The 22,138-nt window shown below is 46.1% G+C and overlaps 2 protein-coding genes across 2 annotated transcripts in view; both read left to right on the plus strand.

Moving 5' to 3' along the window:
• LOC142817618 (uncharacterized) overlaps positions 1–21,730 on the plus strand; it is a 204,378-nt gene extending 182,648 nt beyond the window's left edge. Inside the window, exon 3 of the mRNA XM_075894673.1 lies at positions 21,268–21,730. Coding sequence (XP_075750788.1) covers positions 21,268–21,730 — 463 coding nt within the window. The remainder of the gene's footprint in view (positions 1–21,267) is intronic.
• Positions 3,565–5,797, plus strand: LOC119161973 (uncharacterized). Its single transcript, XM_037414463.2, has 4 exons — positions 3,565–3,936; positions 4,351–4,413; positions 4,587–4,649; positions 5,117–5,797. Exons 1-4 carry the CDS (start codon positions 3,855–3,857, stop codon positions 5,782–5,784), a joined length of 876 nt encoding a protein of 291 aa, XP_037270360.2. The 5' UTR covers positions 3,565–3,854; the 3' UTR covers positions 5,785–5,797.
• Positions 21,731–22,138: the final 408 nt, after the last annotated feature.

The raw sequence follows: 22,138 nt of genomic DNA on the forward strand, positions 1-22,138 counted from the left end.
TCAAAACGAGACAACATGAACACATGCTAAACAGAGGCAGATCAGTCTTCCTTCGCCTCTTAGCTCTCTCTTAGCCTCTGCCGTCTCGCCACAAACGGTGAATGCGCCAAACCATCGCTCCACCTTGCCAGTCTATCCGTTCGTCCATCCCTCCAACCGCGCGACTGTGCGTCCATCTGACCTTGTCGGGCATCAACGCCGCGTGTCCGTCGCAGCGTCTGTTCGTTCATTCCTTTCAAAACCCAAAGTGCGTTTGGCGAACTCCTGTGCCCGTTGATAAGGAGTTTGTCTAAACGGAGCGCGATGCGCGGCGTCTCCTTTTTTGTGTGAGTAAACGTGCTGGTCACAGCAGCGCCCTCGAGCTACGGAATTCAACCACCAATACCGCCTACATCATACACAGATACACTTCAGGTACATCGCTTAGGAAGACCAAATTTGCCTCATCGCGCAAAGGTACTTACTAAAACCGAGGAGACCTGTCTGCGCAGGTGCCAGACCATGTCGTACAGTAGCCAAATCATAATTGCAAGATTAGACTCAGAACAATTTAGTGCATTGTGTAAATTCAGTGGCAGCCGTGCTGGCTTGCTTCACATGGTTTGGGCTTGCCAGTCCGATTGAAGCATTGCGCAAAATACGCAGCCAACGTGAAAGGGGTGGAAAGAGGCTATGTCGGGCGCAGCTCTCGAGGTCCAGCGGAGACTCGTGGAGCGGGTGCGAATTCCAGTGCCATCGAACGAAGTTCCGGTATAGGAACTCGCCAAGTGTTCTATTGATCTACATTTTCTGCAATAAATGTTTTAATACATATTTTACGCGAGCAATGTACGAGCGCTGTAGAATCTATAGTGAGCACGACCAGCATCAGCCGGCGCACCCTGGTAGCCACTTAGCACTGTGGAAATTATTTATGAAACATTTCATATTCATCCAAAGACCTTCACTACATACGACAAATTCGGTTACGCGTACGCAACAAGCCTACGTACGCCGCAAGATACCTTGCGTACGCTACATGCAAAGCACTAAACGACACTTTTAGTTCACCGTGCCCACCATACCGTGATTCGTTTGGCTCAACTTGGTGTATGTTATGTAAAGTGAAAAAGCTTTTCGGTGTTTCTTAGCGCCATCGCGTGGTAGCGGCGGTGAGAACGGCCCTGATAACGGCCACTAGCACCCAAGTAAAGCCGAATTGTCTTCGACCCATGTTTTGCGTCGTTCTGCGTGGTTACGTGAGGTTTTACATGTTCACAAACTTATAACGTCTGTTTGACCGCATTTTCTGCTTTTAGACCGACTGTGTTGAACCTTTCTACAGTGTCCCTTTACTGTAGCCTTAACGCACTGAGCTCTGTGGTGAGTGTGCGTGCTATGCATTTGGTGTGGTGCTTCCGTAGTTGACATGGGATTAGCGCTTTTTTGCAGCTTGATGTGCGCATCTAAGAATGCCTCCGACGGTCGTTTTACTTCAATAGTAAATAAATGTACACTCTCGGCTGAATTTTGCCGTCAGCTCACCGTCTGTCACTTTATATGTATACGAATCTATATGTATGACCCCACAGAGGAGTCTGCGGAAGCAGTGCTCATAGCACTGACACGGGCATCGGAATAAACGCAGGCAAACAATTAATCAAAATAGCACAATGACAAGGACATTACAAAAAAATAACAGATAGAAAAACACTAAAGTTCACGCGATGGAGAGAACAGCTACATAACAATCTATGCTATAAAAGAACACTACAAGAGGTACAGACAAAAGACAAATACGCGGAATATTATTGAAATACCATGATGAAATACAGCAGATACAAAAATGTTACGAAAAAACGCTCAGCCTCGCGCTTCTGAGCTTCGACATGCGACGCAGCGCACGCAACTACAATTATTAAGAGAAAGACTGGTTATATTAAAATAACAGTTTAAAAAAGGCCACAGTAAAAAGTTCCATACAGACCAGGTCAGCTCTTGGTACACGTAGGGGAGTTGACGGGTGCCGCTGAAGATCTTGCCAGCTTGGTAGACGACGAGGGTGCCCGGAATCGCAGCCATCTCAATGCGTTGTGCGGGTCACTCCAAGGTCGCCGCCTATGCGAGGCTCGCGACCCCAAAAACCGCACTTCTTGCTGGCTGCACGTCAACTATCGATTCCGATGCAGTACAAACTGTTTCAGGATGTCCCGTACCCTCTCGAGGTCATTTCTTTTTCCTTGACACATGTTTCTCCTTTAGGTGCGTGTGTAGGGAGACGCGGCGTTGCCGCCGCTGCGTCGCCAGTTGCCGGTTGTCATCTTCCCAACACAAAAGCGCCCTTGTTTGGACGATGGGGCATGTGGGCACGTGAAACCTCACACGGGTCGACCAACGTGCAAATAAATTTGAGATATGCCACGTCGAGGACTTTCAGGCGTCGCAGGCCGAAGCGTGAAGTGGAAGCCTGTGAGCACGGCGCACGTCAATTTTAGATCGGCGGTGCCTCACTCGAAGTGTATGACATTATCGGGCGTCCACGACAGGACTGGTCGGCTGCGTAGTGATTTCTGGGGGACTGACGTAACTCTGAGCGTTCTGTAAGTAGTCTTCTTATTATTGTTTTGTTTGTAGACAACTGTTTGTAAGAATGGACGGCACGGGGTTTGATAAGCTGATTTAACGGGGCAAAGTCTATGGTTTTGTAGGCAATTAGCTTTTTGTCTTCGGCAAAAAAGACCGAAGTAGATGGAAAGAGGAGCGCGAAGCTGAACGAAAGTGGTACATTCGAAATATGCAACTCGAGACGGCACGAAAGAAATGGCAGCATATCCACGAAGTGAATGATAGATAGTGGGGCGAAGCATTCGTCCGTTCATGCGTCCGTCTGTGTAACCGTCCATGCGTCTGTTCGTGCGCTCGTCCCTGCGTTCGTTCATGCATCCGCCCGTGTCCGTTCATGCGTCCATCCATGCATCTGTCTGTGCGTTCGTTCGTCCATCTATTCAACACTCCAAGTCCCACCATCTCGCATCTTTTTATCATATATTCCCCATATCGAAGCACCGCCATTCAGTGGACATTCCAAGGACTAAACAAGAGGTGGCACGCGCACACTTTCTTACGGCTTGCGCTTCGGGTCTACTTCCCACCTTAAACCACCTTGAGTTCATGGTATATACTAGTTCACTGTATTCATGGCACTGCGGCCCAATGCTCGCTAAACCTTTCTAAAACCAAGGAGGTTACGCCCAGCGAGTACAACGTAGCAACCTTTTCCTGTAAGATAGTGCTCAATGTACATGCCAGTGGCTGCTAGGTTGATATGGGAGACAGGAGGATTCAGCTTTCACTTTCTTACGGCTTGCGCTTCGTATCTGCTTCCCCCCTTTAACCACCTCGAATTCATTCATGGTATATACTAGTTCATTGTATTCATGGCCCTGCGGCTCAACGCTCGCTAAACCTTTCTAAAACTAAGGAGGTTACACCCAGCGAGTATAATGTAGCAACCCTTTCTTGTCCGATAGTGCTCAATGTACATGCTAATAGCTGCTATTGGGGGTCGCAGCGTGTGCGTTGACTAATGGTGTTTTTCACTGGGAGATTCAGAGCGACCGCCGAAATCCCGGAGCGAGCACTCGGATCGCACGAAGCCACCTCTGCCAGTGAAACACGAGAATGCTCCGTGAGAGGTGCCCCGGAAGTTGATTATGCATACGTCACGCAAACCGGTTCCGGAAACAGTTTATTTTTCCGCTCTCTTCGTTTCCTTGGCAACTTTGGCCGCCACTGCAGGGCGCGCATTTCGACCACGCAGTTAAAGCTTTGTAGAACACTTTAACGCAGTCGCGAACAGCAGTTGTGTAGCAAGTATGGACGAGCACGCGGAATTGACACCGGCTGTGCGTCGGCTGTTGCTGGGCGTTTTCAGAAACAGCGGCAACGATCTGAACGGTAAGTGCGACGTACTTGACGCTGATAATAAACTCTGCACGGAATGCTAACTTTGATAGCTCCGCATGAAGACTGGTCAGATAATTGTAAAGCATGCGGGTACACGTGGTAACGGCCGCAATCGGCGCTCGCAAAAATACGGCATGTTGTGAGCAGGCTTTTTTTTTTAATCAGAGCAGTTGCTTACCCAACACCTTACAGTCCTACTATTTAGAATATCACAAGCGCCGGAATTTTCGCAGCGCTCACCAAGCTGCTGTATTACCTTTAATAAAAATGCATGGCGATCTCTGTATTCGCGCATGAATACATGCATGAAAAATTTACTAGAGAAGTAACGTTTTCTTGGTGATTCTTGACCTCTACTCTTTTGGTGTTAACCCGCAAATGTCTTTTCTTTTTCTCTATTTGAAGGTGCTACACAGTGTGACGCCACCGACGCTTTGTCACATACACAGGGCGCATTTTTAGGAAATGGTAAATTGGTCTACATGTGTCTCTGTAGAACTAGTTTTGTATACAGTCGTCTATATATGTAGAGGACAATGCCTTGACGAGCAACGTGTAAGGACTACTTGAAGAAAATTGTGTACCTGCTTAAAATTAACACATATTAACATACTACAATGCTTTTCAATTATCAAACACAGATTCTGCAGCGTCTACTGGTGCGTCACCAAGTCGGGCTTGTCAGCCAGGGACTCCTGCACGTGGTAAGCATGCATACACAAACATGCTAGTGGCATTAGGATGAAGATAGGTCCAGCAGATTGCAAACCCTCTCAAAAAAACCACGAATTACGCAAAACCATTTAATGGCTTCTTGCTCACGCTTCTCAATATTGGGTGCTTAAATAATAAAATTGAATTCAACGAATAGTCAGCTGCACGAAGAGGCCCCATATTTATTATGCAGTGTTTTCAAATTTACTCTCTAAGAAAATTATGCTGTGAATAAGTTATGTATAGTAATATTATGAATTTGCATGATTGTCTGTTCTGATATGCAAAGCGATCCCCACAGCACCCAATATTTGCTGTGCCAAAACAGTGTGACAGTACTAATGCTTTACAGTAAGTGTTCTATGGCTCAGAGAGCATATAGCTTCGTGCCCTGTATCAAAAAAGTCTATTAATGCCAGTTTATATGTATTTTATGTGTGTATAATGCATATTTCAGCTGCAGGGTGTGAGTGGACGAGTGGCGAGACGAAGCTGCTGCTGGACCTCTACGCCTCATATTTCCCTCAAGTTGGCCCTCTGAAAAAATTTCGCAACAAAAAGGCCATGTTTGAAAAAATTGCAACAGACATTAATAATAAACTGGGTGTAATGAGAACTGGTGAGCAGTGCTGCTCTCGGTACAAAACCGTACTGAAAAGAAAAAATGTGGCAGCTGGGAAAAATAATACGTCTGGCTGTTCCCCACAAGAAGTCCCCTACGAGGCCGAGCTTGAAAAAATCAAGTGGCTGGACGACAGCTTGGAACCAGAAGTGGTACGCGACGCAAGTGGAGTGGTATCAAAAAAGACATGTCCACAGTCATCCACCGAGTCTGTTCCACTTGCTGGTTCAAGCTCGTCAACGTCACACTCTCCATCCAGCTCCGTTGGGCAGGACGACACTCCTGATTCAAAAAGAAAACGCCCGAATTCAGCACGCGAGCTCCACCTGCAAACCTTCTTTGAAAAAATGAAGGAGTTAGATGAACGGCGAGCAGAGCGAAAGGCTGAAAGAGACAGCAAGAGGGAAGAGCGACGACTTGCTAAAACACAGCGACGAGAAGAAATGCACAAAGAAAAGATGAATCTTCTCCGTGAAATTTTCAACTTGAAGAAAAATGAATAAAATGTGAAAAGCATGTTTATTGTAAGCATTGTACACATGTGCACGTTGGCAGGCGCATTGATAACAGATTGACAATGTTTGTTGTTGAGGTGAAATAAGGGTTCCAGGGCCCTTTTACAAGACAAAGTTGCAATGATCATTATAATTTCACGCCGTTTTGATGGTAAGAAAAGCTGAACAAAGACTAAGAAATGCAGAACGTTTGTCCATGCAAATTTTCATCAGGCAAATGAAATGTTAATGCACAAGCAATAACCAAATTGCATGACAAAGAAGCCATTTCTCACAGCAGCAGTCACCATGCCTAAAGGACCCCTGACAAATTTTTGTTTTGACTTGAATGCTTTAATTAAGAGCATTGTGTCCGGTAGTCCCCAAACTTTGATCATAAATATTGCAATGTACTGTGTAATTAATGCAAGAATGGCTCCTTGTGACTAATTTTGGCATCACTGTAAAACTACTACTGGAATCACAAAAAATTACACAGCGAACAATCTCAGGAGTCATAAGACTATGTAGACTCGGGCTTTTGTGACGTTCAGAGCGCACTTTTTGAATTTGGGCACCATGCGTGGGAAACAATGAGTCGGGATGGGTGTTCATTACGAATATTCCTCGAAGCGACAGGTTTAACTGACAAGCATAGTGCCCCAACTGCAAGACAAACAACACAAACATTTCAAGCTCGTAATTTTGGTGACATTGTTCCATTAACACAAATGCTCCTCAGTGTAGCCTGCACTAGCTTGGACTTATGCCAATGTCACTACATGTTTCTCAGAATGTTTGTGGTGGCTGACGAGAGCTGGAGCCCAGCTATGTTTGGCCGGTTGACTTTGTCACTTTCTCGTGTCTCACCAGCACGAAGAGTGCAGTTACTATCAATATCACCAGCTATCTTCAGCTGCAGTAGCCATACCGACCAACACGCTGCGGCGTTAGCACTAGTCAGCAATAAGCATGCTGATGGCTTCGCATAGGAAACAATTACACTGATCCAGTCAGATTCCTGCAAACATCTTGGGTTGACTCACGCTATGTGGAAGCTGCTACGTGTCACAAAGCTAAGAAACAAAAAAATCAGGCTGCGCCCTAGCAAGATGAGTCACTACAACACAGTGCGGCATGCATTTTAGCTGGTTAGTACAGTGTTTCCTGTAGAAAACAGTGCTAAAGGATGGGACAAAGCAGGGACACAACCATGGCAGAGACACAACCATGGCACTGACTAACAGCCAAATGTGTCTTATTCTTCCAGTCTAGGTATATACACTCCACCACTAATCTGAAGGGTGAGAAAAAGCAAAAAAAAGACACACACAAATGTTGGCTGACTCAGGAGGAAAGAAATGCTCAATAAGACAGGAGAGGTAACTCCTTCAGAGAGAGGGAAATATAAGGGAAACTGATGCATGTTTCGCCGCCGTTGTAAATGATACGCTTCAGAAATGAGGGGCATGCATTTATCATGATTCTATTTTTTTTTGTTTCCTTGAGATTGTGGTAAAGTATATATACGCGGATTAGAAGAATAAAACGAATTTGCTTGTTAGTCAGCGCCGTAGTTTGTGTCCTTGCTTCGTCCCGTCTTTTAGTGTTATTTTCTGCTAGAAATCTCTACAACACGAAACAAAATTTACAACACCTTAACGTTTCTTGTTTTGTGTACACGTAGGCAGTCCTAACTTTAAATCAAATGCGCATCGCTTGCATTAAGCGCTCACGCTTCTCCTCGCCTTGGCGACGCAGTGCATCTTCAGTTGATGCAAGCGGGCCATTGTTGGGGGGAACATCATCCGGTTGTGCCTCCCATTCCCACGGTGCATGTTCATCATCGATGTACGGCGGCACATCCACATCACCACAATTAATGCACATATTGTGCAAAACACAACAAGCTATAATGAACTTGTTCATTTTGTCTACAAACAGAAAGTCCAGGTGCAGCAGCTGGCGGAACCTGGCCTTGAGGTCTCCAAAGGCATTCTCAATCTTCACTCTCGTTGCCGAAAAGTGATAATTGAAGGCGCGCTGCCTCGCGTCAAGGTGACCATAATTCCTGAATGGGGTTATGAGGTAATCTCGAAGCGGGTAGGCAGCGTCCCCGAGAACGTGGTACTTCCCGGAACAGCACACATGCGGCAACTTTGAAGAAAGCCTCGATGTCCTGAAGATTCTCGAATCGTGAATCTTGCTGGGGTGTCCAGTAGTCACATCGAGAAACTTCTTTTTGTGATCACACAGAGCTTGCAGTGTCAGTGACGGATAACTGTGCCTGTTCACATAGGTTGAACGCACTTTTTTTGCAGGGCAGCGGATGCTTATGTAGGATCCGTCAATGCAACCGATCGTGTTGGGCACTCCTGACACCTGTGACAGTGAGAGAAAAAGAACACACCTGTAGTGAACTTCTTGAAGTAAATAATCTTAACACTTGATGCAGTAGTTTTGTTGGTCTTAGCGGAGTTAACTTTAGGTGACACAAGTCTTTTACATGCCAGAACTATGGAATCATTGTACGGAACACCACAGCAAAAGGCATTAGAAATTTTAAGTGCCAGGGGTCCCTTTCAGGGTGTCTACCAATTTCATATTTCTAAATTCCTTGAATTTCCCAGGTTTTCCATCATGATTCAAAGCAAATTCCATGACTGCCACGTTTGCATGGAAAACACTGTACACTGCAAACAAACCCGAGTAGAAAAAAAAAACCGGGCGCTCTATAAAGGTAAACATAATTACCAGACGCACTCAAAATGTTCTCAGGGCATGCGACAATTGTGAAAAAACATGTAAATCTGGCCAAAATAAAACCCCTGAGCTAGGCAGTGAGCAAGTCAGCTGTTTGATGTTCCGAAGAACCAGGAAGAAAACACACAAGTTAAGAGTAACCGCAGATGAAGTTTGAAGGTGTCTGCGATCGTTTGACATCGCAGTCAAAGCTGCTGAGAAACTTAGAAGTGGTGCCATTTGGTGGCATTCGTGTAAAATGAAAACACAGGAGCCTGGCCGGTTCTGCCACTGGAGTAAAATCTATTTTACTATAATGGCTGTAGCCCACGCCGGTTAGGATGTGGATTGGATTTAATTAGATCGACCTGAACTACTGTATTTACTGACTCACCTATTTATATGTAGATTAGATTAGAACTGATTCGACCTAGATTGATGTATTTACTATTGATTTGCGCCGCCGCCTAATTTGCACACCTCTAAAGTATACTTTTCAACAAAAAAAGTAAATAACTACTACTCGCATATTCTATGTATCTTGCCTTGACAACGAGTAACGACAACGTTGCAAGAACATAGCCATACTGCAAAATGTTTTTTTTTTTTACGACAAGCACATGCATTTATCTGGGCTGTCATACTTGAAGTGAAATGAAAGCTGGGGTCAACGTTTAAAGTGCTGACATTTGAATATGTGGTGGTGAGAATGAATTTGTCAAGGTGGAACAGTTTCCTTGATTCTATAGATGAATCATGAATGTCCGCATGTTACCTTGATTTACGTACTCTGCTGTAGACGTGACACTGAAAAATAATTGCAGATTTATTTACACAATCTCACAAAACTGAAATGAAAAATTTAGCTGAAGTTACCCAAGTTCTACCCTTGAAACACGAGCTACCAGCATAAGTGTGTAGCTGAAGACGTTTGGTGTTGCACCACCAATAATAATAATAATAATAATAATAATAATAATAATAATAATAATAATAATAATAATATTATTATTATTATTATTATTATTATTATTATTATTAAAAGACATGAGTAGCCCAGCAAGCTTCAGCTGATAGCAGTTCTAGCCTAGAAAAACCAGACGGCCTTCAAGCCGGGCCGAAATCGTGGCATAGACAAAACATGCATAAATCTACAGACGTGAGTCAGATATGCCGTGTGATATGTAGAAGCAACAGGCACCAAAAGAGTGGATATACCAACATGGATGTTAAAGAATGCTTTAGCCAATGTGAAGGACAAGTTGCCGAGCAGAAATTTCCTTAGTCTAGTTTATGCCATAGGCTGACATAATTGTGACCAGTACATCGGTGAAACTGGTAAAAGTTAAACAACACAAATATGATACCACAAAACGAGGCGTGGCCTCGACTGCCCTCCCTGAACACACGGAATCACAGACCACCAAATAGACTTGTAAAACTCTCGAATCCAGATACAGACAACTGTACATACGCTGCACAGGAGTGATGGGAGGCTTCTGACAATGTACTCTCTCTGCTTACGTCACGTATTTAGGCGTACTGAAGTACACTGTGCCTTTTTCATGACTTTTAAACAAGGCTCTCTCCCATATGAGGTACTGAAATGTCAGTAAACTTTGTGTTCTATGGGTCCCTTTCGCGTTTACACTCAGAAGCAAGAGTTATGCACTGTCCTTTTTTTTTTTCACACACCTTCCAGCAGCCCACTGTAGTTGCAGCTGAGAGACTTTTTAAGCTTTGATGAATGGCGATGCTTATTTTTGTGACGGTCCCACAGAACTGCTGTCAGTTTTCATGACCTGGCCTGGTTTTTTTGAAATTCCCTGACTTTTCCACGTTGGCAGACACCCTGCTTTTATGTGCACTGTAAATGAACAATACATGTTTCACTAGCATTTCTCATTTGATAGTGAGACTGCTTGACAATAACCCCATCTTTCAAGCGCAACTTAGTACCACATCCCCTGTGCCCCAACGGCAGCTTAACCTGCTACAATCAATGTATTATGTGACTATTCTCTAAAGTAAGCTTCAATTAGACAACTCATTTGTTGTGTTTGCCATGGAACAGTGAAATACCTAAAATTCTTACTTGTTCGAAGTCCGCTGACAGCTGATCAAGATCTCCTGGAAATGATATTACCTCTTCGGCTATATCAAGGAAATATTCGAGCGTGCGCTCCACGACTCTAAATGCTGTCGCAGTTGCCATGCCAAAGCGTCCAGCAACGTCCCTCAGGCACGCCTTGTTTGCAGCAAACCTGACACAGCAAACACACATTATGGAAGAAAGTGATCAAGTAAAGCCTGCTTTGTGAAATAAAGGCATGAAATATTTGCATCAAAATTAGCAGCCGTAAGAAAAGTAGAAGCTCTTAACACTGTTCTCTCTGGCTGTGCAGTTGCAAGCGGTCATATTTCATTGGTTTCCATTGCATCACACTTAGCAACTTTCAAGGACAAAAAGCACAAGCGGCGTAGCCACGGGAAGGCTACTAGGGAGATTTAACGCCGCCGAAATTGTTAAATTTCACATGTGTATATTCTCTACACACGCGCACATAAACACACGAACAAAAATTTATAATGGTTGGACTCCCCGTCAAAATTCTGCGCACGCAACGAAAAAACGTACTTCTACGCCGAAGCACTTGAAAGCATTAAGATTATACACACTGGTAGGCATGACTTTTAAAACAGCGTGCAGACTTACCACAGAAAGACCAGAATGTGCTCTTCCGCGGTTTTCGAGGGGGACCCACCACGATCACTGCATGGGTAGTGACGCGAGCCTTCAAAACCACGGATCAACGTTTCCGCGACACGCCTCGACACCCTGAAGTCTTGACGGAACTGCAGAGAAGGAAATGATAAAAAGATGAAATTAGGTTCATGTAGTATTATGAAAAGAGGGAGCTCCGCGCTTACCTGCTCGTCTGTGTACAGCCGCGCAACGTTCTCGATGAACCCCAAAATTTTGGGACGTTCGCGGTGGGACTCCGAAAAAGTTTCCCGAAAGAAGGCTTCGCATAGCGCTTGTCTTTCCTCGAAGTCTTCGTCGTCTGAGCTGGACGAGCTGCTGCTTGAAGTGCTTTCGTCGCTAGACAGAAGTTCCGCCAAGGCAGCGAACGCAGCCATTTTGCAAAACTCAGCAACGTACAACGACGGAAGTGACGTATGCTGCTCGTCGTGTTTCCGCCCGAATCTGCGACTTGTCGGCGGAGCAGTGCGAGCAATCCGCCTCGGAGCGAGCTGCTCTGAAACTACCAGTGAAAAGCGCGGATCCACTCTGAATCTATCAGTGAAATGCGGTTTCGTCGCCACGGAGCAAAAAAACCTGCTCCGAATCTACCAGTGAAAAACAGCATAAAAGCCGAATGCTCCTGTCTCTCATTCCCCATAACCAGCCATTGGCATGCATATTGAGCACTATTTTTTATTGTTAAAGAACGCACAGAAGAAATCTTTCACCGGCACCACCTTGGAGGTCAAATGTTATACTTATTTCGGGTATGTGCCACTGGTGGTTACGTACTACGAGAGATGCACAAGCCACGCCTTAAGGAGCTTTGCCCCTAAAAAAGAGCTGTCCAGACTCTGAATACAAGAAGCGAGAGAGCGCTTGAAATTAGGACTGCTCACTACGCAGTCGCACCGCTGCTCAGGCTCTATAATTTCGAATAGCGCTACCGTTCATGCCCCGAACAAGTCGGTACAGTCGTACAATCAGTACGTTGAAAAAGTGCGCCTGGGGATCGAAAGCAGGCGACGCGAGTTGGGGGCAGTAGAAGCTATGCACGAATAGTGCAAAGAGCCCGTAGGCTTCAAACCGTTGAGAGCCAGACCTAATGATCGGACGTGAGGTGCGAACTGTGAGTTCATGACTGAACTAGTCGTGTTGGCTGCTGAAAACTCCATCATGTTCACAGAGGCCACTGAAGGTGGAAATAATGGCGATGAGGGGCTGTGCCGGCAGCCTTTGGTGAATACAGAAACGCCATCTGTAATTGACTTGGCACAGTCACCGTGCATGTTCGTCGCCATGGCAGCTAACTGTGATGTTCGCAGTACAACAGGCTCGACAGGCGAGGACCCCTGCACAGACAGTGTGACAGAGCCGTGTGCTGGCGCACGCTGTGGGCTAGGCAATGTTGTAGCAGGTAATTCCTATAGGTGCGAGCGGCGCAGCCCTACGAAAGACACTCTTATTGCTCAGCATTCAGTTAAGCTGCCCACAGGTCAGGGTGTCAGCGAGTTAAGGAGAAATCTCAGCGGTGTTGGCTGTGCGACAGTTGAAACCCATGTGGCTAGCTCCACTCAGCTGATGCTAGCAGATATTGCCAAAGAGGGCACTCCAAAATGTTCTAAGAGAAAAAGATGCTGCAAGGGCAAGACAGAAGTAGAGAGTGCAGGACAGCCCAAGAAAGCGCGAATTGCCAAGTGGAAAACAATGCCATGAGGAATTCAGTTGGGCTTTGTGGTAATCGAGAATCGAGGGTGTCCTTATGTCCTAAACCGCCCAACGCATAGAAGGATGAGGCAGGCAATTGTTCGTGGAGCTCGGAAAAGCCGGCCCGCCTCGCTCCATCGTCCTGCTTGAAGCGCGCGGTTAATGGCGATGCAGCACCTTTCGGCCGAGTGGCATGACTGGGTCGGGAGACCCGTTTTCGTAGAACGAGACATCGGTAAAGGCATGCCTCTGGGGTGTAGACAAGCGAGAAACAGGCGTCCATGTAGCGGCCCCCCTCTGTTTTGTTGGCCCTGTTTTCTTCGAACGGCTCCCCCACGAAGGCGGCCACCTCGAGTGCAGATAAAAGTGGTGTATGCATCGAAACGTTGATGTAACCTTAAACCCAAATGACATATTTTTCGAAACAATGTTCATTTCTGCCTTTCAGTTTTAGAGCATAGTTTGCTTTGTTGTTTTTCATCATGTATTACTGTTTTTTTTCTCTGTTATACTTTTGTAATCACTTGCCTATTGCCCTTGTTTTAATTAAATGCTTGTTTGTGTTTCATCCAATGTTCGTGTCAGCTCTATGAGTACGTCGGTCGGGCCCATACCTCACCACCCATGCAACCTGCTAAAAATTTGGGATGTACCACGTCGAGGCCTTTGAAGCATCGCAGGCCAAAGCGCAAAGTCGAATCCTGCGACTATGCCGCACGTCGATGTTAGTTCGGCGGGGCCTCACCTGAAAAGCGTGACACAGTTATAGAATAGGGAAGCAACATGAAGCTTGGCTGGGTTCCGAGCCGCGTCAGAATGTGTTCAAACGAGAAGGCAGATGAATGTGCAGCAAAAGCGCGACGTAAAGAAATAAAGAACGTCAGCATTCCCTACAAAGGCGTCATAAAATCAGTACATCACAAACGCAGAAATGCATTGCAAGCTAGATGGCATTCAGAAAATACAAAACAAGGTTCATCAAGTGAAACCCACCTTAGAGGAATGAAAGCCCTTCTGACACCAAGAACGTTTCATAAAAGTATCTTTACGTCGTTTACGCTTTAGACACACAAACCTCACACACAAATACTTACTAGCAAAAGAGGACAAACCTCTGTGTCCGAAATGTGGAGCTGAACTATTAGTAAATCTTATTTTACTGTCATGCTCTAAACTAGAAGAAAGAACATTTTATTCTATTTTACAATGAACATATATATCTTTATTCAAAACTGCTTCTAAGTGAAGACGCCTTTGTTGATAACTCAGAAGTTTTTAGCTTCTTAGAAGGAGCAGGTTTTTTAAGACAAACCATAAATTTAAACACTGTATTGTCTAAATATACAGGAACACCTCGTAGGGCTTTTCGTTTATCAGAAGACGACCCGACCGAGGTCTTTTAGACCTAGTTGGTATCCTCGAGGTACTTGTCTAGGCAAGAACTCGGTGGCATCCCACAATTTTAGAAGAATCAAACCATGCCTTTGGTGAATGATGGCCTAAGCTGCCTATGCACTATAAAAACTAAACCAATTCATACGTATATGTATGAAAACGCAAGAAAGAAAAAATAATGAAGGAGAAGACTCCAGCATGCAGAATCAAACGTCGGAACTCTGAGCTGTGAGTGGAAGGTGTTAACCACTAAGCCACGAAAGAGCACCACCTTGAGCGCTCAAACGGCAAGCTATAAATATCTACCGCTTACCACTGGTAATGAGCATCATGGGAGGAGCTATCGTGTTTACAGCATCACCAGCAAGATGGCACAATAAGCACGTGTTGCCTCATTGTCACGACGAAATGGCGCGCGTTCTCATCTCCAACGCGTACTTTGCCTAGCGGAGAGAAGGCAGGGTGGACGCTTCCTCCTGCAATTTTTTAAATCTTGTGGCGGGGACAATTGTACGTCTTGGCTGGCCTTTGGCTTTCACCGGAACAATTCTGTTGCAGTCACGGGCAAACAAAGGTCATTGCAGTCGTTGCGCGTCATTCATTTGCGAAAACTGCGCGCCTTTCAGACACAGCGAAGTAACATTTGAGATGCTTGTTCGCCCCGGGGCGGTGGTCTAGTGGCTAAGGTACTCGGCTGCTGACCGCAGGTCACGGGATCAAATCCCGGGTTCGGCGGCTGAATTTCAGGTGGAGGCGGAGATGTTGTAGGCCCACGTGCTCAGATTTAGATGCACGTTAGGAACCCCAGGTAGTCGAATTTTTCGGAGCCCTCTAATACAGCGTCTCTCATAGTCATATGGTGGTTTTGGGACGTTAAACTCCACATGTAAATCAATGAGACGCTTTTCGCATTCGTCTGTACCTGTGAACGCCTTTTGTGCGTGGTTTCTCCATGGGAAACGTAGGGAACGTTTCGATTTACTTGCCTATCGGCAAGTGACCTTTCAATTTGCTGCTATCGCGTTCATTGCTTCGTCATTGCGGCAAAGCTGTGACTTTTTACCGAATTCCCACTTGTTGTCGGTTCTGAGTAGGGCGGAAAGGAATGACCATGCTGTCCCATAAAAACTCGTGGCTGTTAAGGCGTCAGTGTACATTGGATGAGGTTGAAAACGAAATGAGGCGAAGCAGGGATGCTTAGTTGGTCAGGGACCCTTCCTTATGCGAGCTCCTTAGCATTGATGACAAGGACTCTATACAACTTTCAAACTCATGCTCCAGCTCCACAAACATGACGTTAACTATCTACGCTGTGCACTGCTGGTACCGCGGGATATCACTAGCATACAAAACATGAGGTTCTGTACCGATGGCTCTGTGCCTGTTGCTGCGAGGGCTGGCGTTTCCTAACAGGTGGTGTGGCTTTGAGCCAATTTGTGGACGTCACTCCTATGTGATGTCATATGCTACTTTGCGTCTTATGGGCCACAACCTGAGCACCTTCACACATCTATTCACAGACTTGAACAACCACGAGGGGATGTCGCCTGCTTCCTAAAAGGAATTCGCCGGTGTAAATAAGCGCTATTTTACTACACGCCTACCTACCCCAACTATCATAAGTTTTGTGTCTATTAAGCAAGATCATCGCAACACTTTTGTTCTTTTAGAAGACAGGGGTTGCGTGACGCCGTGTTCTTGATTAGACAGGCATTGTCTATGGCTCGAACGCCTGATAATTTGGTGGACATGGGAAAGTTAAAACAGCAATTTTAGTGAAGGCCCCCACAGGAGGCACAGGCGACCAAGATGTAGATGACTGCATTGCCAAGTACGAGCTGGAGAGCGCTTAAAGTTAAAATAACGCAGCCGACAAGCTCACAAATGTGAAATTTCACTGACCAACGTGGCGAAACTGTGGTACATGAATCAAACTGATTCTCCTACCTGGTCGGAACTGGCAAAAACTTTCTCGGAAGTCCTGGGCCATTCTTCCGTCCGCTGGCTTTGTGCAGAGCAGCGCTTGCCTGACGTAGTACAGAGAAAAGATTAAACTTATACAAGCTACTTCAAAGATGTGCTCCTTCTCAGCAAGCTCGTCAACTCGACTCTGGACGAGGCAGGCAAGATCAACCGCATCATGAAAACAATCGATGACAGCGCATTCCAGATGATGGCTGCGAAGAGTCCTCAAACGGCCGCCGAGGTGATTCAGCTGTGCCAGAGCCATGATAAACTTAGTAGGAAGCGCTCTTCCACACGATGCGCTCCTCAAGCCACCGCGGATCTGTCATCCCTGTACCTTCGCCTTGACACAACCGTCTGCTCTGCTTTGATGCTTTCATTAAGCAATTTACTTGCGACGAGGACATACGGCAGCTATATATAATATCATAAACCACCAAGCCGATGGCGCCCTTGTCACCTTTGTTTTGCCAGGCTATTGCATTGCAAGTAGCCGAAGCGCTGCTGCGAACTCATGCTCCTTCGTATGTTACCGCACTATTGACGTATGATTCCTTTGTTGCTTGGCCACGTGATTCACCGTATCTGGCTATCTACGAAGACTCTCGCAACGTTAATCAGTCACTGAAGCCTACTCGTCCGTTGGCCGACCTGTCTCCGGCTGTATACGTAACTCGGCATGTTTACATGTTACCATTCCCGGCACGCAAGTTTACGGCCCCTTATTCAGTGAATAGTGCCCCTACCTTCTGCCAATGGCGCACCTGATAATTGGCCAATATGTTTTTAATGTGGCATTCCAGACCAGATTGCTCGTCGCAGCCGCCGTCGCAGCTTCTTTTTTCTCATGATATTGCAGGGGTCTCACACTTCATGCCTCCTACTACAGCACGATAGCTCATTCCTGCTAATTTACCTCGAGACATACCTTCAGGTCTCTGGCCATCCGGCTCAAGCTGCTCGCCTTCTCCTTGTCACCGATATATTTCATTATTGTTACCTTGCAACAGCTCACCACGAGGAGAAAACTGATGGGCGCGATTCCAGAGGCTAGAAGAAAGTTTTCGGCCAAAATTTGAAGGTGTAACTAGTGTACCGAATGAAGTCGCACTCTATAATGATGGCAATATTGTGAGCGGACGTGTTAACACTGGAGCTGCCGTATCTATAATTAGCGACAATCTTTGCAGAAATTTCAAAAAGTGACAACTGAATTTCCCGACCTGTCTTTGCAGACAGTAACAAATTGTTCAGCTTTGTGCATGGCAGAAGTCGTCATTCAAGGTGCGTTGTATGTCCTTGTTCATCACATGGCGTTATGTTGAGAGAACGTTTTTTTGAAATTCGACCTCGGTAGACTGCACTTGTTGCGAACTCACATTATCTGTGCCATGCTTTGACTCCGATGATGGCGCTTCGTGTAGAGTGCTTGCTGCTTCTGACTGATATTTCGCCAGTCTCAGCTGTTGTTGTCTCGGTGCCATGTGCGTCTCCTACAAAATTACCCGCATTTATGCCATCGGGCACTTCTGGTTGCTGTCAAATTTCATGCTTCCGTTAACCATCATCACTTTTTGCAACGATCATGCTGCCAATATTGTGTGCAATCTCTCGGACAGCTCATCATTCCTATTGCATGGAGAATTCCTGGGAAGCTACTATTACCAATTCTATACGGCCTCACTTCCAGTTTGTGCTGTCACCTTTACCAACGCGCCCAATGATGTTCGGGACATCTTCTCGAACGACATTGACTCCGCGCTCTCATAACTCAACGCCAAGGAATCATAAGCCTTTTAGAGCATTTTCGTGCTTTATTTGACCGTGACCAGTCAGGCTTAGATTGATCCTCCCTGGTCGTTCACCGTAATGCCACTGGTCAACAAGGCCCGTTAAGACAGCGCCCGTACTTTGTGACATCAGCTCAACATGGTGTCATTGATAAAAAGTGAACGGCATGTTTAAAAGTGGCATTATTAAGCCCTCCAACAGTCATTGGGCCTCACTGGTAGTTGTCGTCAAGAAAAAAAAACGCGAGGCCTGCGTGGAAGATGCAGCATAATCATAACGAAAGCTGAAAGAGCAGATTTGAGAGCTTTTCAAAAAACAGTCATTGTGTAGCTACTGCAAGCACACTTACTCGACACCCACTAGGTCATGAATAATAATTTTTTGGGGGCCGACATTCTATTTTTTGTCATTCTTTTTAGAAGCGTTGTATCCGCTAAACACTTGCAAATAATTGTGTGCCAATGGTTCATGCAGTGGCTGACGACGATGACGAATTATGGATGAAGTGGTAAGCGCCACAGTTATTAGGCGAACAAGAACAAGCTTTTGAAAAAGGTTGGGGCATTGGACGACCCACTCGTTACACTATGTGCATTGTGTGACGGCTGGTTGTTTTTTCGCGGTTTGAAAACACTTCAAAAGTCGCAATAACGCGATTGCTTTCCCGACATCAAGCCAGCCTAGAGCAAGTTTTCCTGCAAATCTCAAGTACCGTTGTGGCTCTGTGAAAGAATACTGAGCTGATAACCAGCAGACCCGGGCTCGAATCCCACTGTGTCATTCGTGCCTGTTTTTTTTTCTTAATTTCTTACGATGTGGTTACGGACACCGGCGGACGACTGTGTTTGACCTGAGTGGTGATCTCTTAATAGCTTCAGTTGTAAAAGAGGGCTACATCAGGTTCGGCGTTGACTAGCACTCACTCAACAAGATAACTCGCAAAAACGTATGCTCTCTATCTCGCATCGTTGGTGCGTTTGCCTGCATACAAGCAGCGGAGTTTTTCGTTCCATTGACGCTCTGGCTGCTGGCAGGTGCTCCTGGTCGAGGGTGGCCGCCCGAAGGAAGTCTTCTTAAATTTTCGAAAAATTTCTTCGAGCGCAAACACATGACACAATAACACTCGCGTGCGCGCGCACCCAGGCATCACCCACGCACAGCGCTCTGGGTGTGTTCGTGCTCGGAATACCTTTTTTGAAATGTCCTACCAACTAGCCCCAACACAAGTTCTTTTATAACCTTTACACAACCGATGTACTATATAAGTTTACCGTTTTGCCCTTCGATCTCTACAACACTCCTGCCATTTTCGAGAAATAATGGATACTGTTTTGCGAGGTCTGACATGAAAAAGGTGCCTCTAATATTCGAACGAACTTGCGGTATTCTCAAACAATTATCGCTACCGGCAAATCAGCTACTGAGAAACAACTACCGCTACGCTACCAGCAAATCAGCGTGACTTAACTGCCTAATGACCACTTTGTCTCTTGGGAATGTGTTGCCAATAACTGTTTCCGGCCAGCAACGTGGAAGAAGAGTATAGAGGGAAAGAAAGAACCTAGCCCGAGCTGTAGAATAAAATCATGAACGTCTTGGTCTAATGCTGAGGTTCTTTCTACGTGACATGCGTCACTGGTTCTGTAGGTTTCAGGGCAGCAGGCAAAGCAACATGAACTGATGATACCATGAACTTAGTTTAGGAGCCACTACTCACAGTAGCTTTTCCTGCGACACTGAAGTGCTCGACGCAAACATGGCGCACAGGTGGCCTGCATCGCAGAGTGTAAATACTTTGCGCAAATGTAAGCACGGAAAACAACCTCCACAGCCGAGGCGCAAAGCATCTTTTATTATATAAAGAATTGGTTCCCGTGAAGACGCAATTTCGTCTTATTTGATGAAGGTGCGACCGACAATGACCATTGTCAGATGCGGGGCACTCTACTCTAGTAACTTTTTTCAGTGGGTGACTAGAGACCCCCTCGTTGCTTCTGTAGATGCGTTGAAGCAACTAGACTTCCCTCTTCATTTCTACGGCCTACAGCTTACGAAATTGCGTCATTACTTACCAAACAATCGAGACACGACCGCACACAACTTGTTAGTCACTTTGCTCTTCAATTTGGAACTTGGAAAAATTCTGCTTTGTGGAATTGAATTTTCGCACAACATCTGCAGGAGGTACTCTTCTACTTGTGATTGCCGGCATAGGGCGCAGAGAGTAAAATTGGAGTAAAAAAAAAACGTTGGTTATCACCCTAAATAAAAATCGGTATAACACGAAAAAGAAACGTGTCTTTACCGAGGTAGTTGAGCATTTATTTTGCATGGTTAAAGAAACAGCAAGAATTTAGAAATACACATCAAGAACGGCAGACAGCTTGAAACATGCACCGCGAACCTGAAGCAGAAAGCACGCATGGAATTAACATACACAATGAGCGCCGACTAGCAACAGTCACAGCTCGACATTTAAAGCGCCCTGTTCAAACAAACAATGAAAAGCACGCAATGAGCATAAAAGTACGCACGGGACAAGCGGGATTTAATGTCACACTTCTTTCTTCGTCGTGTGTCTGCAGCAGGATTGTTTTTTAAACGCGGCTGTGACAGCGTGCGAAGTGAACTTTGTTTTCTCCATAGTACGACTGTGATGAGCGCGCGCGTGCGAAGGGGACACTCTGCTCCGTGGAGGTAGCACTTCATGGAGGCGACGACCTTCAGAGCGCTCCCAACGCGAGCTCATCGAGCCATCTCGCCACTGATAACCAATACGCGTTAAAGTTTGCAAGCTCTGTGGGTTGGCAAACGGTTTACGGTGTATATAAATAACTTGGCGTTAGCACTCCAGTCAACGTACGTTCCAAGGCGTTGTCCTTAGCGCCACGCGCTGAGAATGGACAGGCTGCTGGTTCGATTCCGCGCAACAAATATTTGCCTCCATTTTTTATTTGCGATCTCTCAGTATATATTTCTCAACGTCACTTCCATGACAGAAGTACGTAAGTGGAGCTGTAGTGGAGCCCGGAATAAAACACTCGTGTAAAAATAACTCACTGCTAAGATGGGTCTCGCCGTTCGTACAAGCGTGTATTTCACGCAAGCGTGCTCTTGCAAGCGTGTAATGCCACGGCATTTTCCAGCCACGTACACTTGCCCTTCGACAGCCGCCCCAAGGCTGCCTGCTTCTCCGAGTCTTGCCTTTTGTCGACGGGCAGCCTGTTGCACAACCCAGCCGCACAGCGCCTTCTCTTCTCACGCCGCCAGGTGGACAGTGCGGGTGACACGTGCAAAACTAGCGCCGTCAGTCGTGGTTCGACACCACGCAATGATGTCCAATGCCCCAGTGCCATGTCGGCGGCCAGCAGCGGCAGGCCCGTGCCTCTGCCGCGCGGCTTTCTCTCCTGTCACGGTCTACCCCTGGACGACGCCCGTGGAGACCTTGGCCGCAGCTCACGCAGCCTGGCGGCTGATGGGCCAAGCTGGCCGCCCATCTTGCTTCTTGAACGCTCAGAACCAAGCCTCGAGCTACAGGTACAGTTTCTGACAAGGTTTCGCTTTTTCGGCATATCTGTGAAGCGTTTTCGAGGGCGAGTTGGTTTCTAGTATGCATACGTACAGTGCAAAAATATACCACGCAGAAGAAAGCCGCACTCCGTGTGTCTAGTGCACCTTCTCGACTGCGGTGTCGTGTCGTGTTGTAGCATATATGCCCTGAATTAGACCTCTTCGCTGGTACCAAAATATTCGCCGGCGCCACGCCGGTGTTGCCACTGTCAGCTGAAATGTTTCAACGGATCAAGGTTCATCTGATGTCGGCGGCACCGCTCAGTCAGGGAGCGAGAGTAGGAGGGGGGAGGTTTAAGATTTTGGAGTTTCGGGGGATAGTATAAATATGTCCCTTAAGTTTTGAAAAAAAAATCACTTTTTTTTTAAAGGACAAAGAAGCTAACATAGTAGAATGCCTTAGCGTGAATTACTTACAAATACTGCTGTTTCTTCTTCGCGGCAGTA

The sequence above is a fragment of the Rhipicephalus microplus genome, chromosome 5 (genome assembly GCF_043290135.1).
Source record: "Rhipicephalus microplus isolate Deutch F79 chromosome 5, USDA_Rmic, whole genome shotgun sequence".
Classification (NCBI taxonomy): Eukaryota; Metazoa; Arthropoda; class Arachnida; order Ixodida; family Ixodidae; genus Rhipicephalus; species Rhipicephalus microplus.

What these genes read in the sequence shown, in the direction of transcription:
- LOC119161973 (XM_037414463.2), top strand. Translation starts at nt 3,855, where the DNA reads ATGGACGAGCACGCGGAATTGACACCGGCTGTGCGTCGGCTGTTGCTG. An exon ending in GGGCGCATTTTTAGGAAATG is followed by an intron (nt 4,414 to 4,586) that starts GTAAATTGGTCT and finishes TATCAAACACAG; the next exon opens with ATTCTGCAGCGTCTACTGGT. An exon ending in GCCAGGGACTCCTGCACGTG is followed by an intron (nt 4,650 to 5,116) that starts GTAAGCATGCAT and finishes TGCATATTTCAG; the next exon opens with CTGCAGGGTGTGAGTGGACG.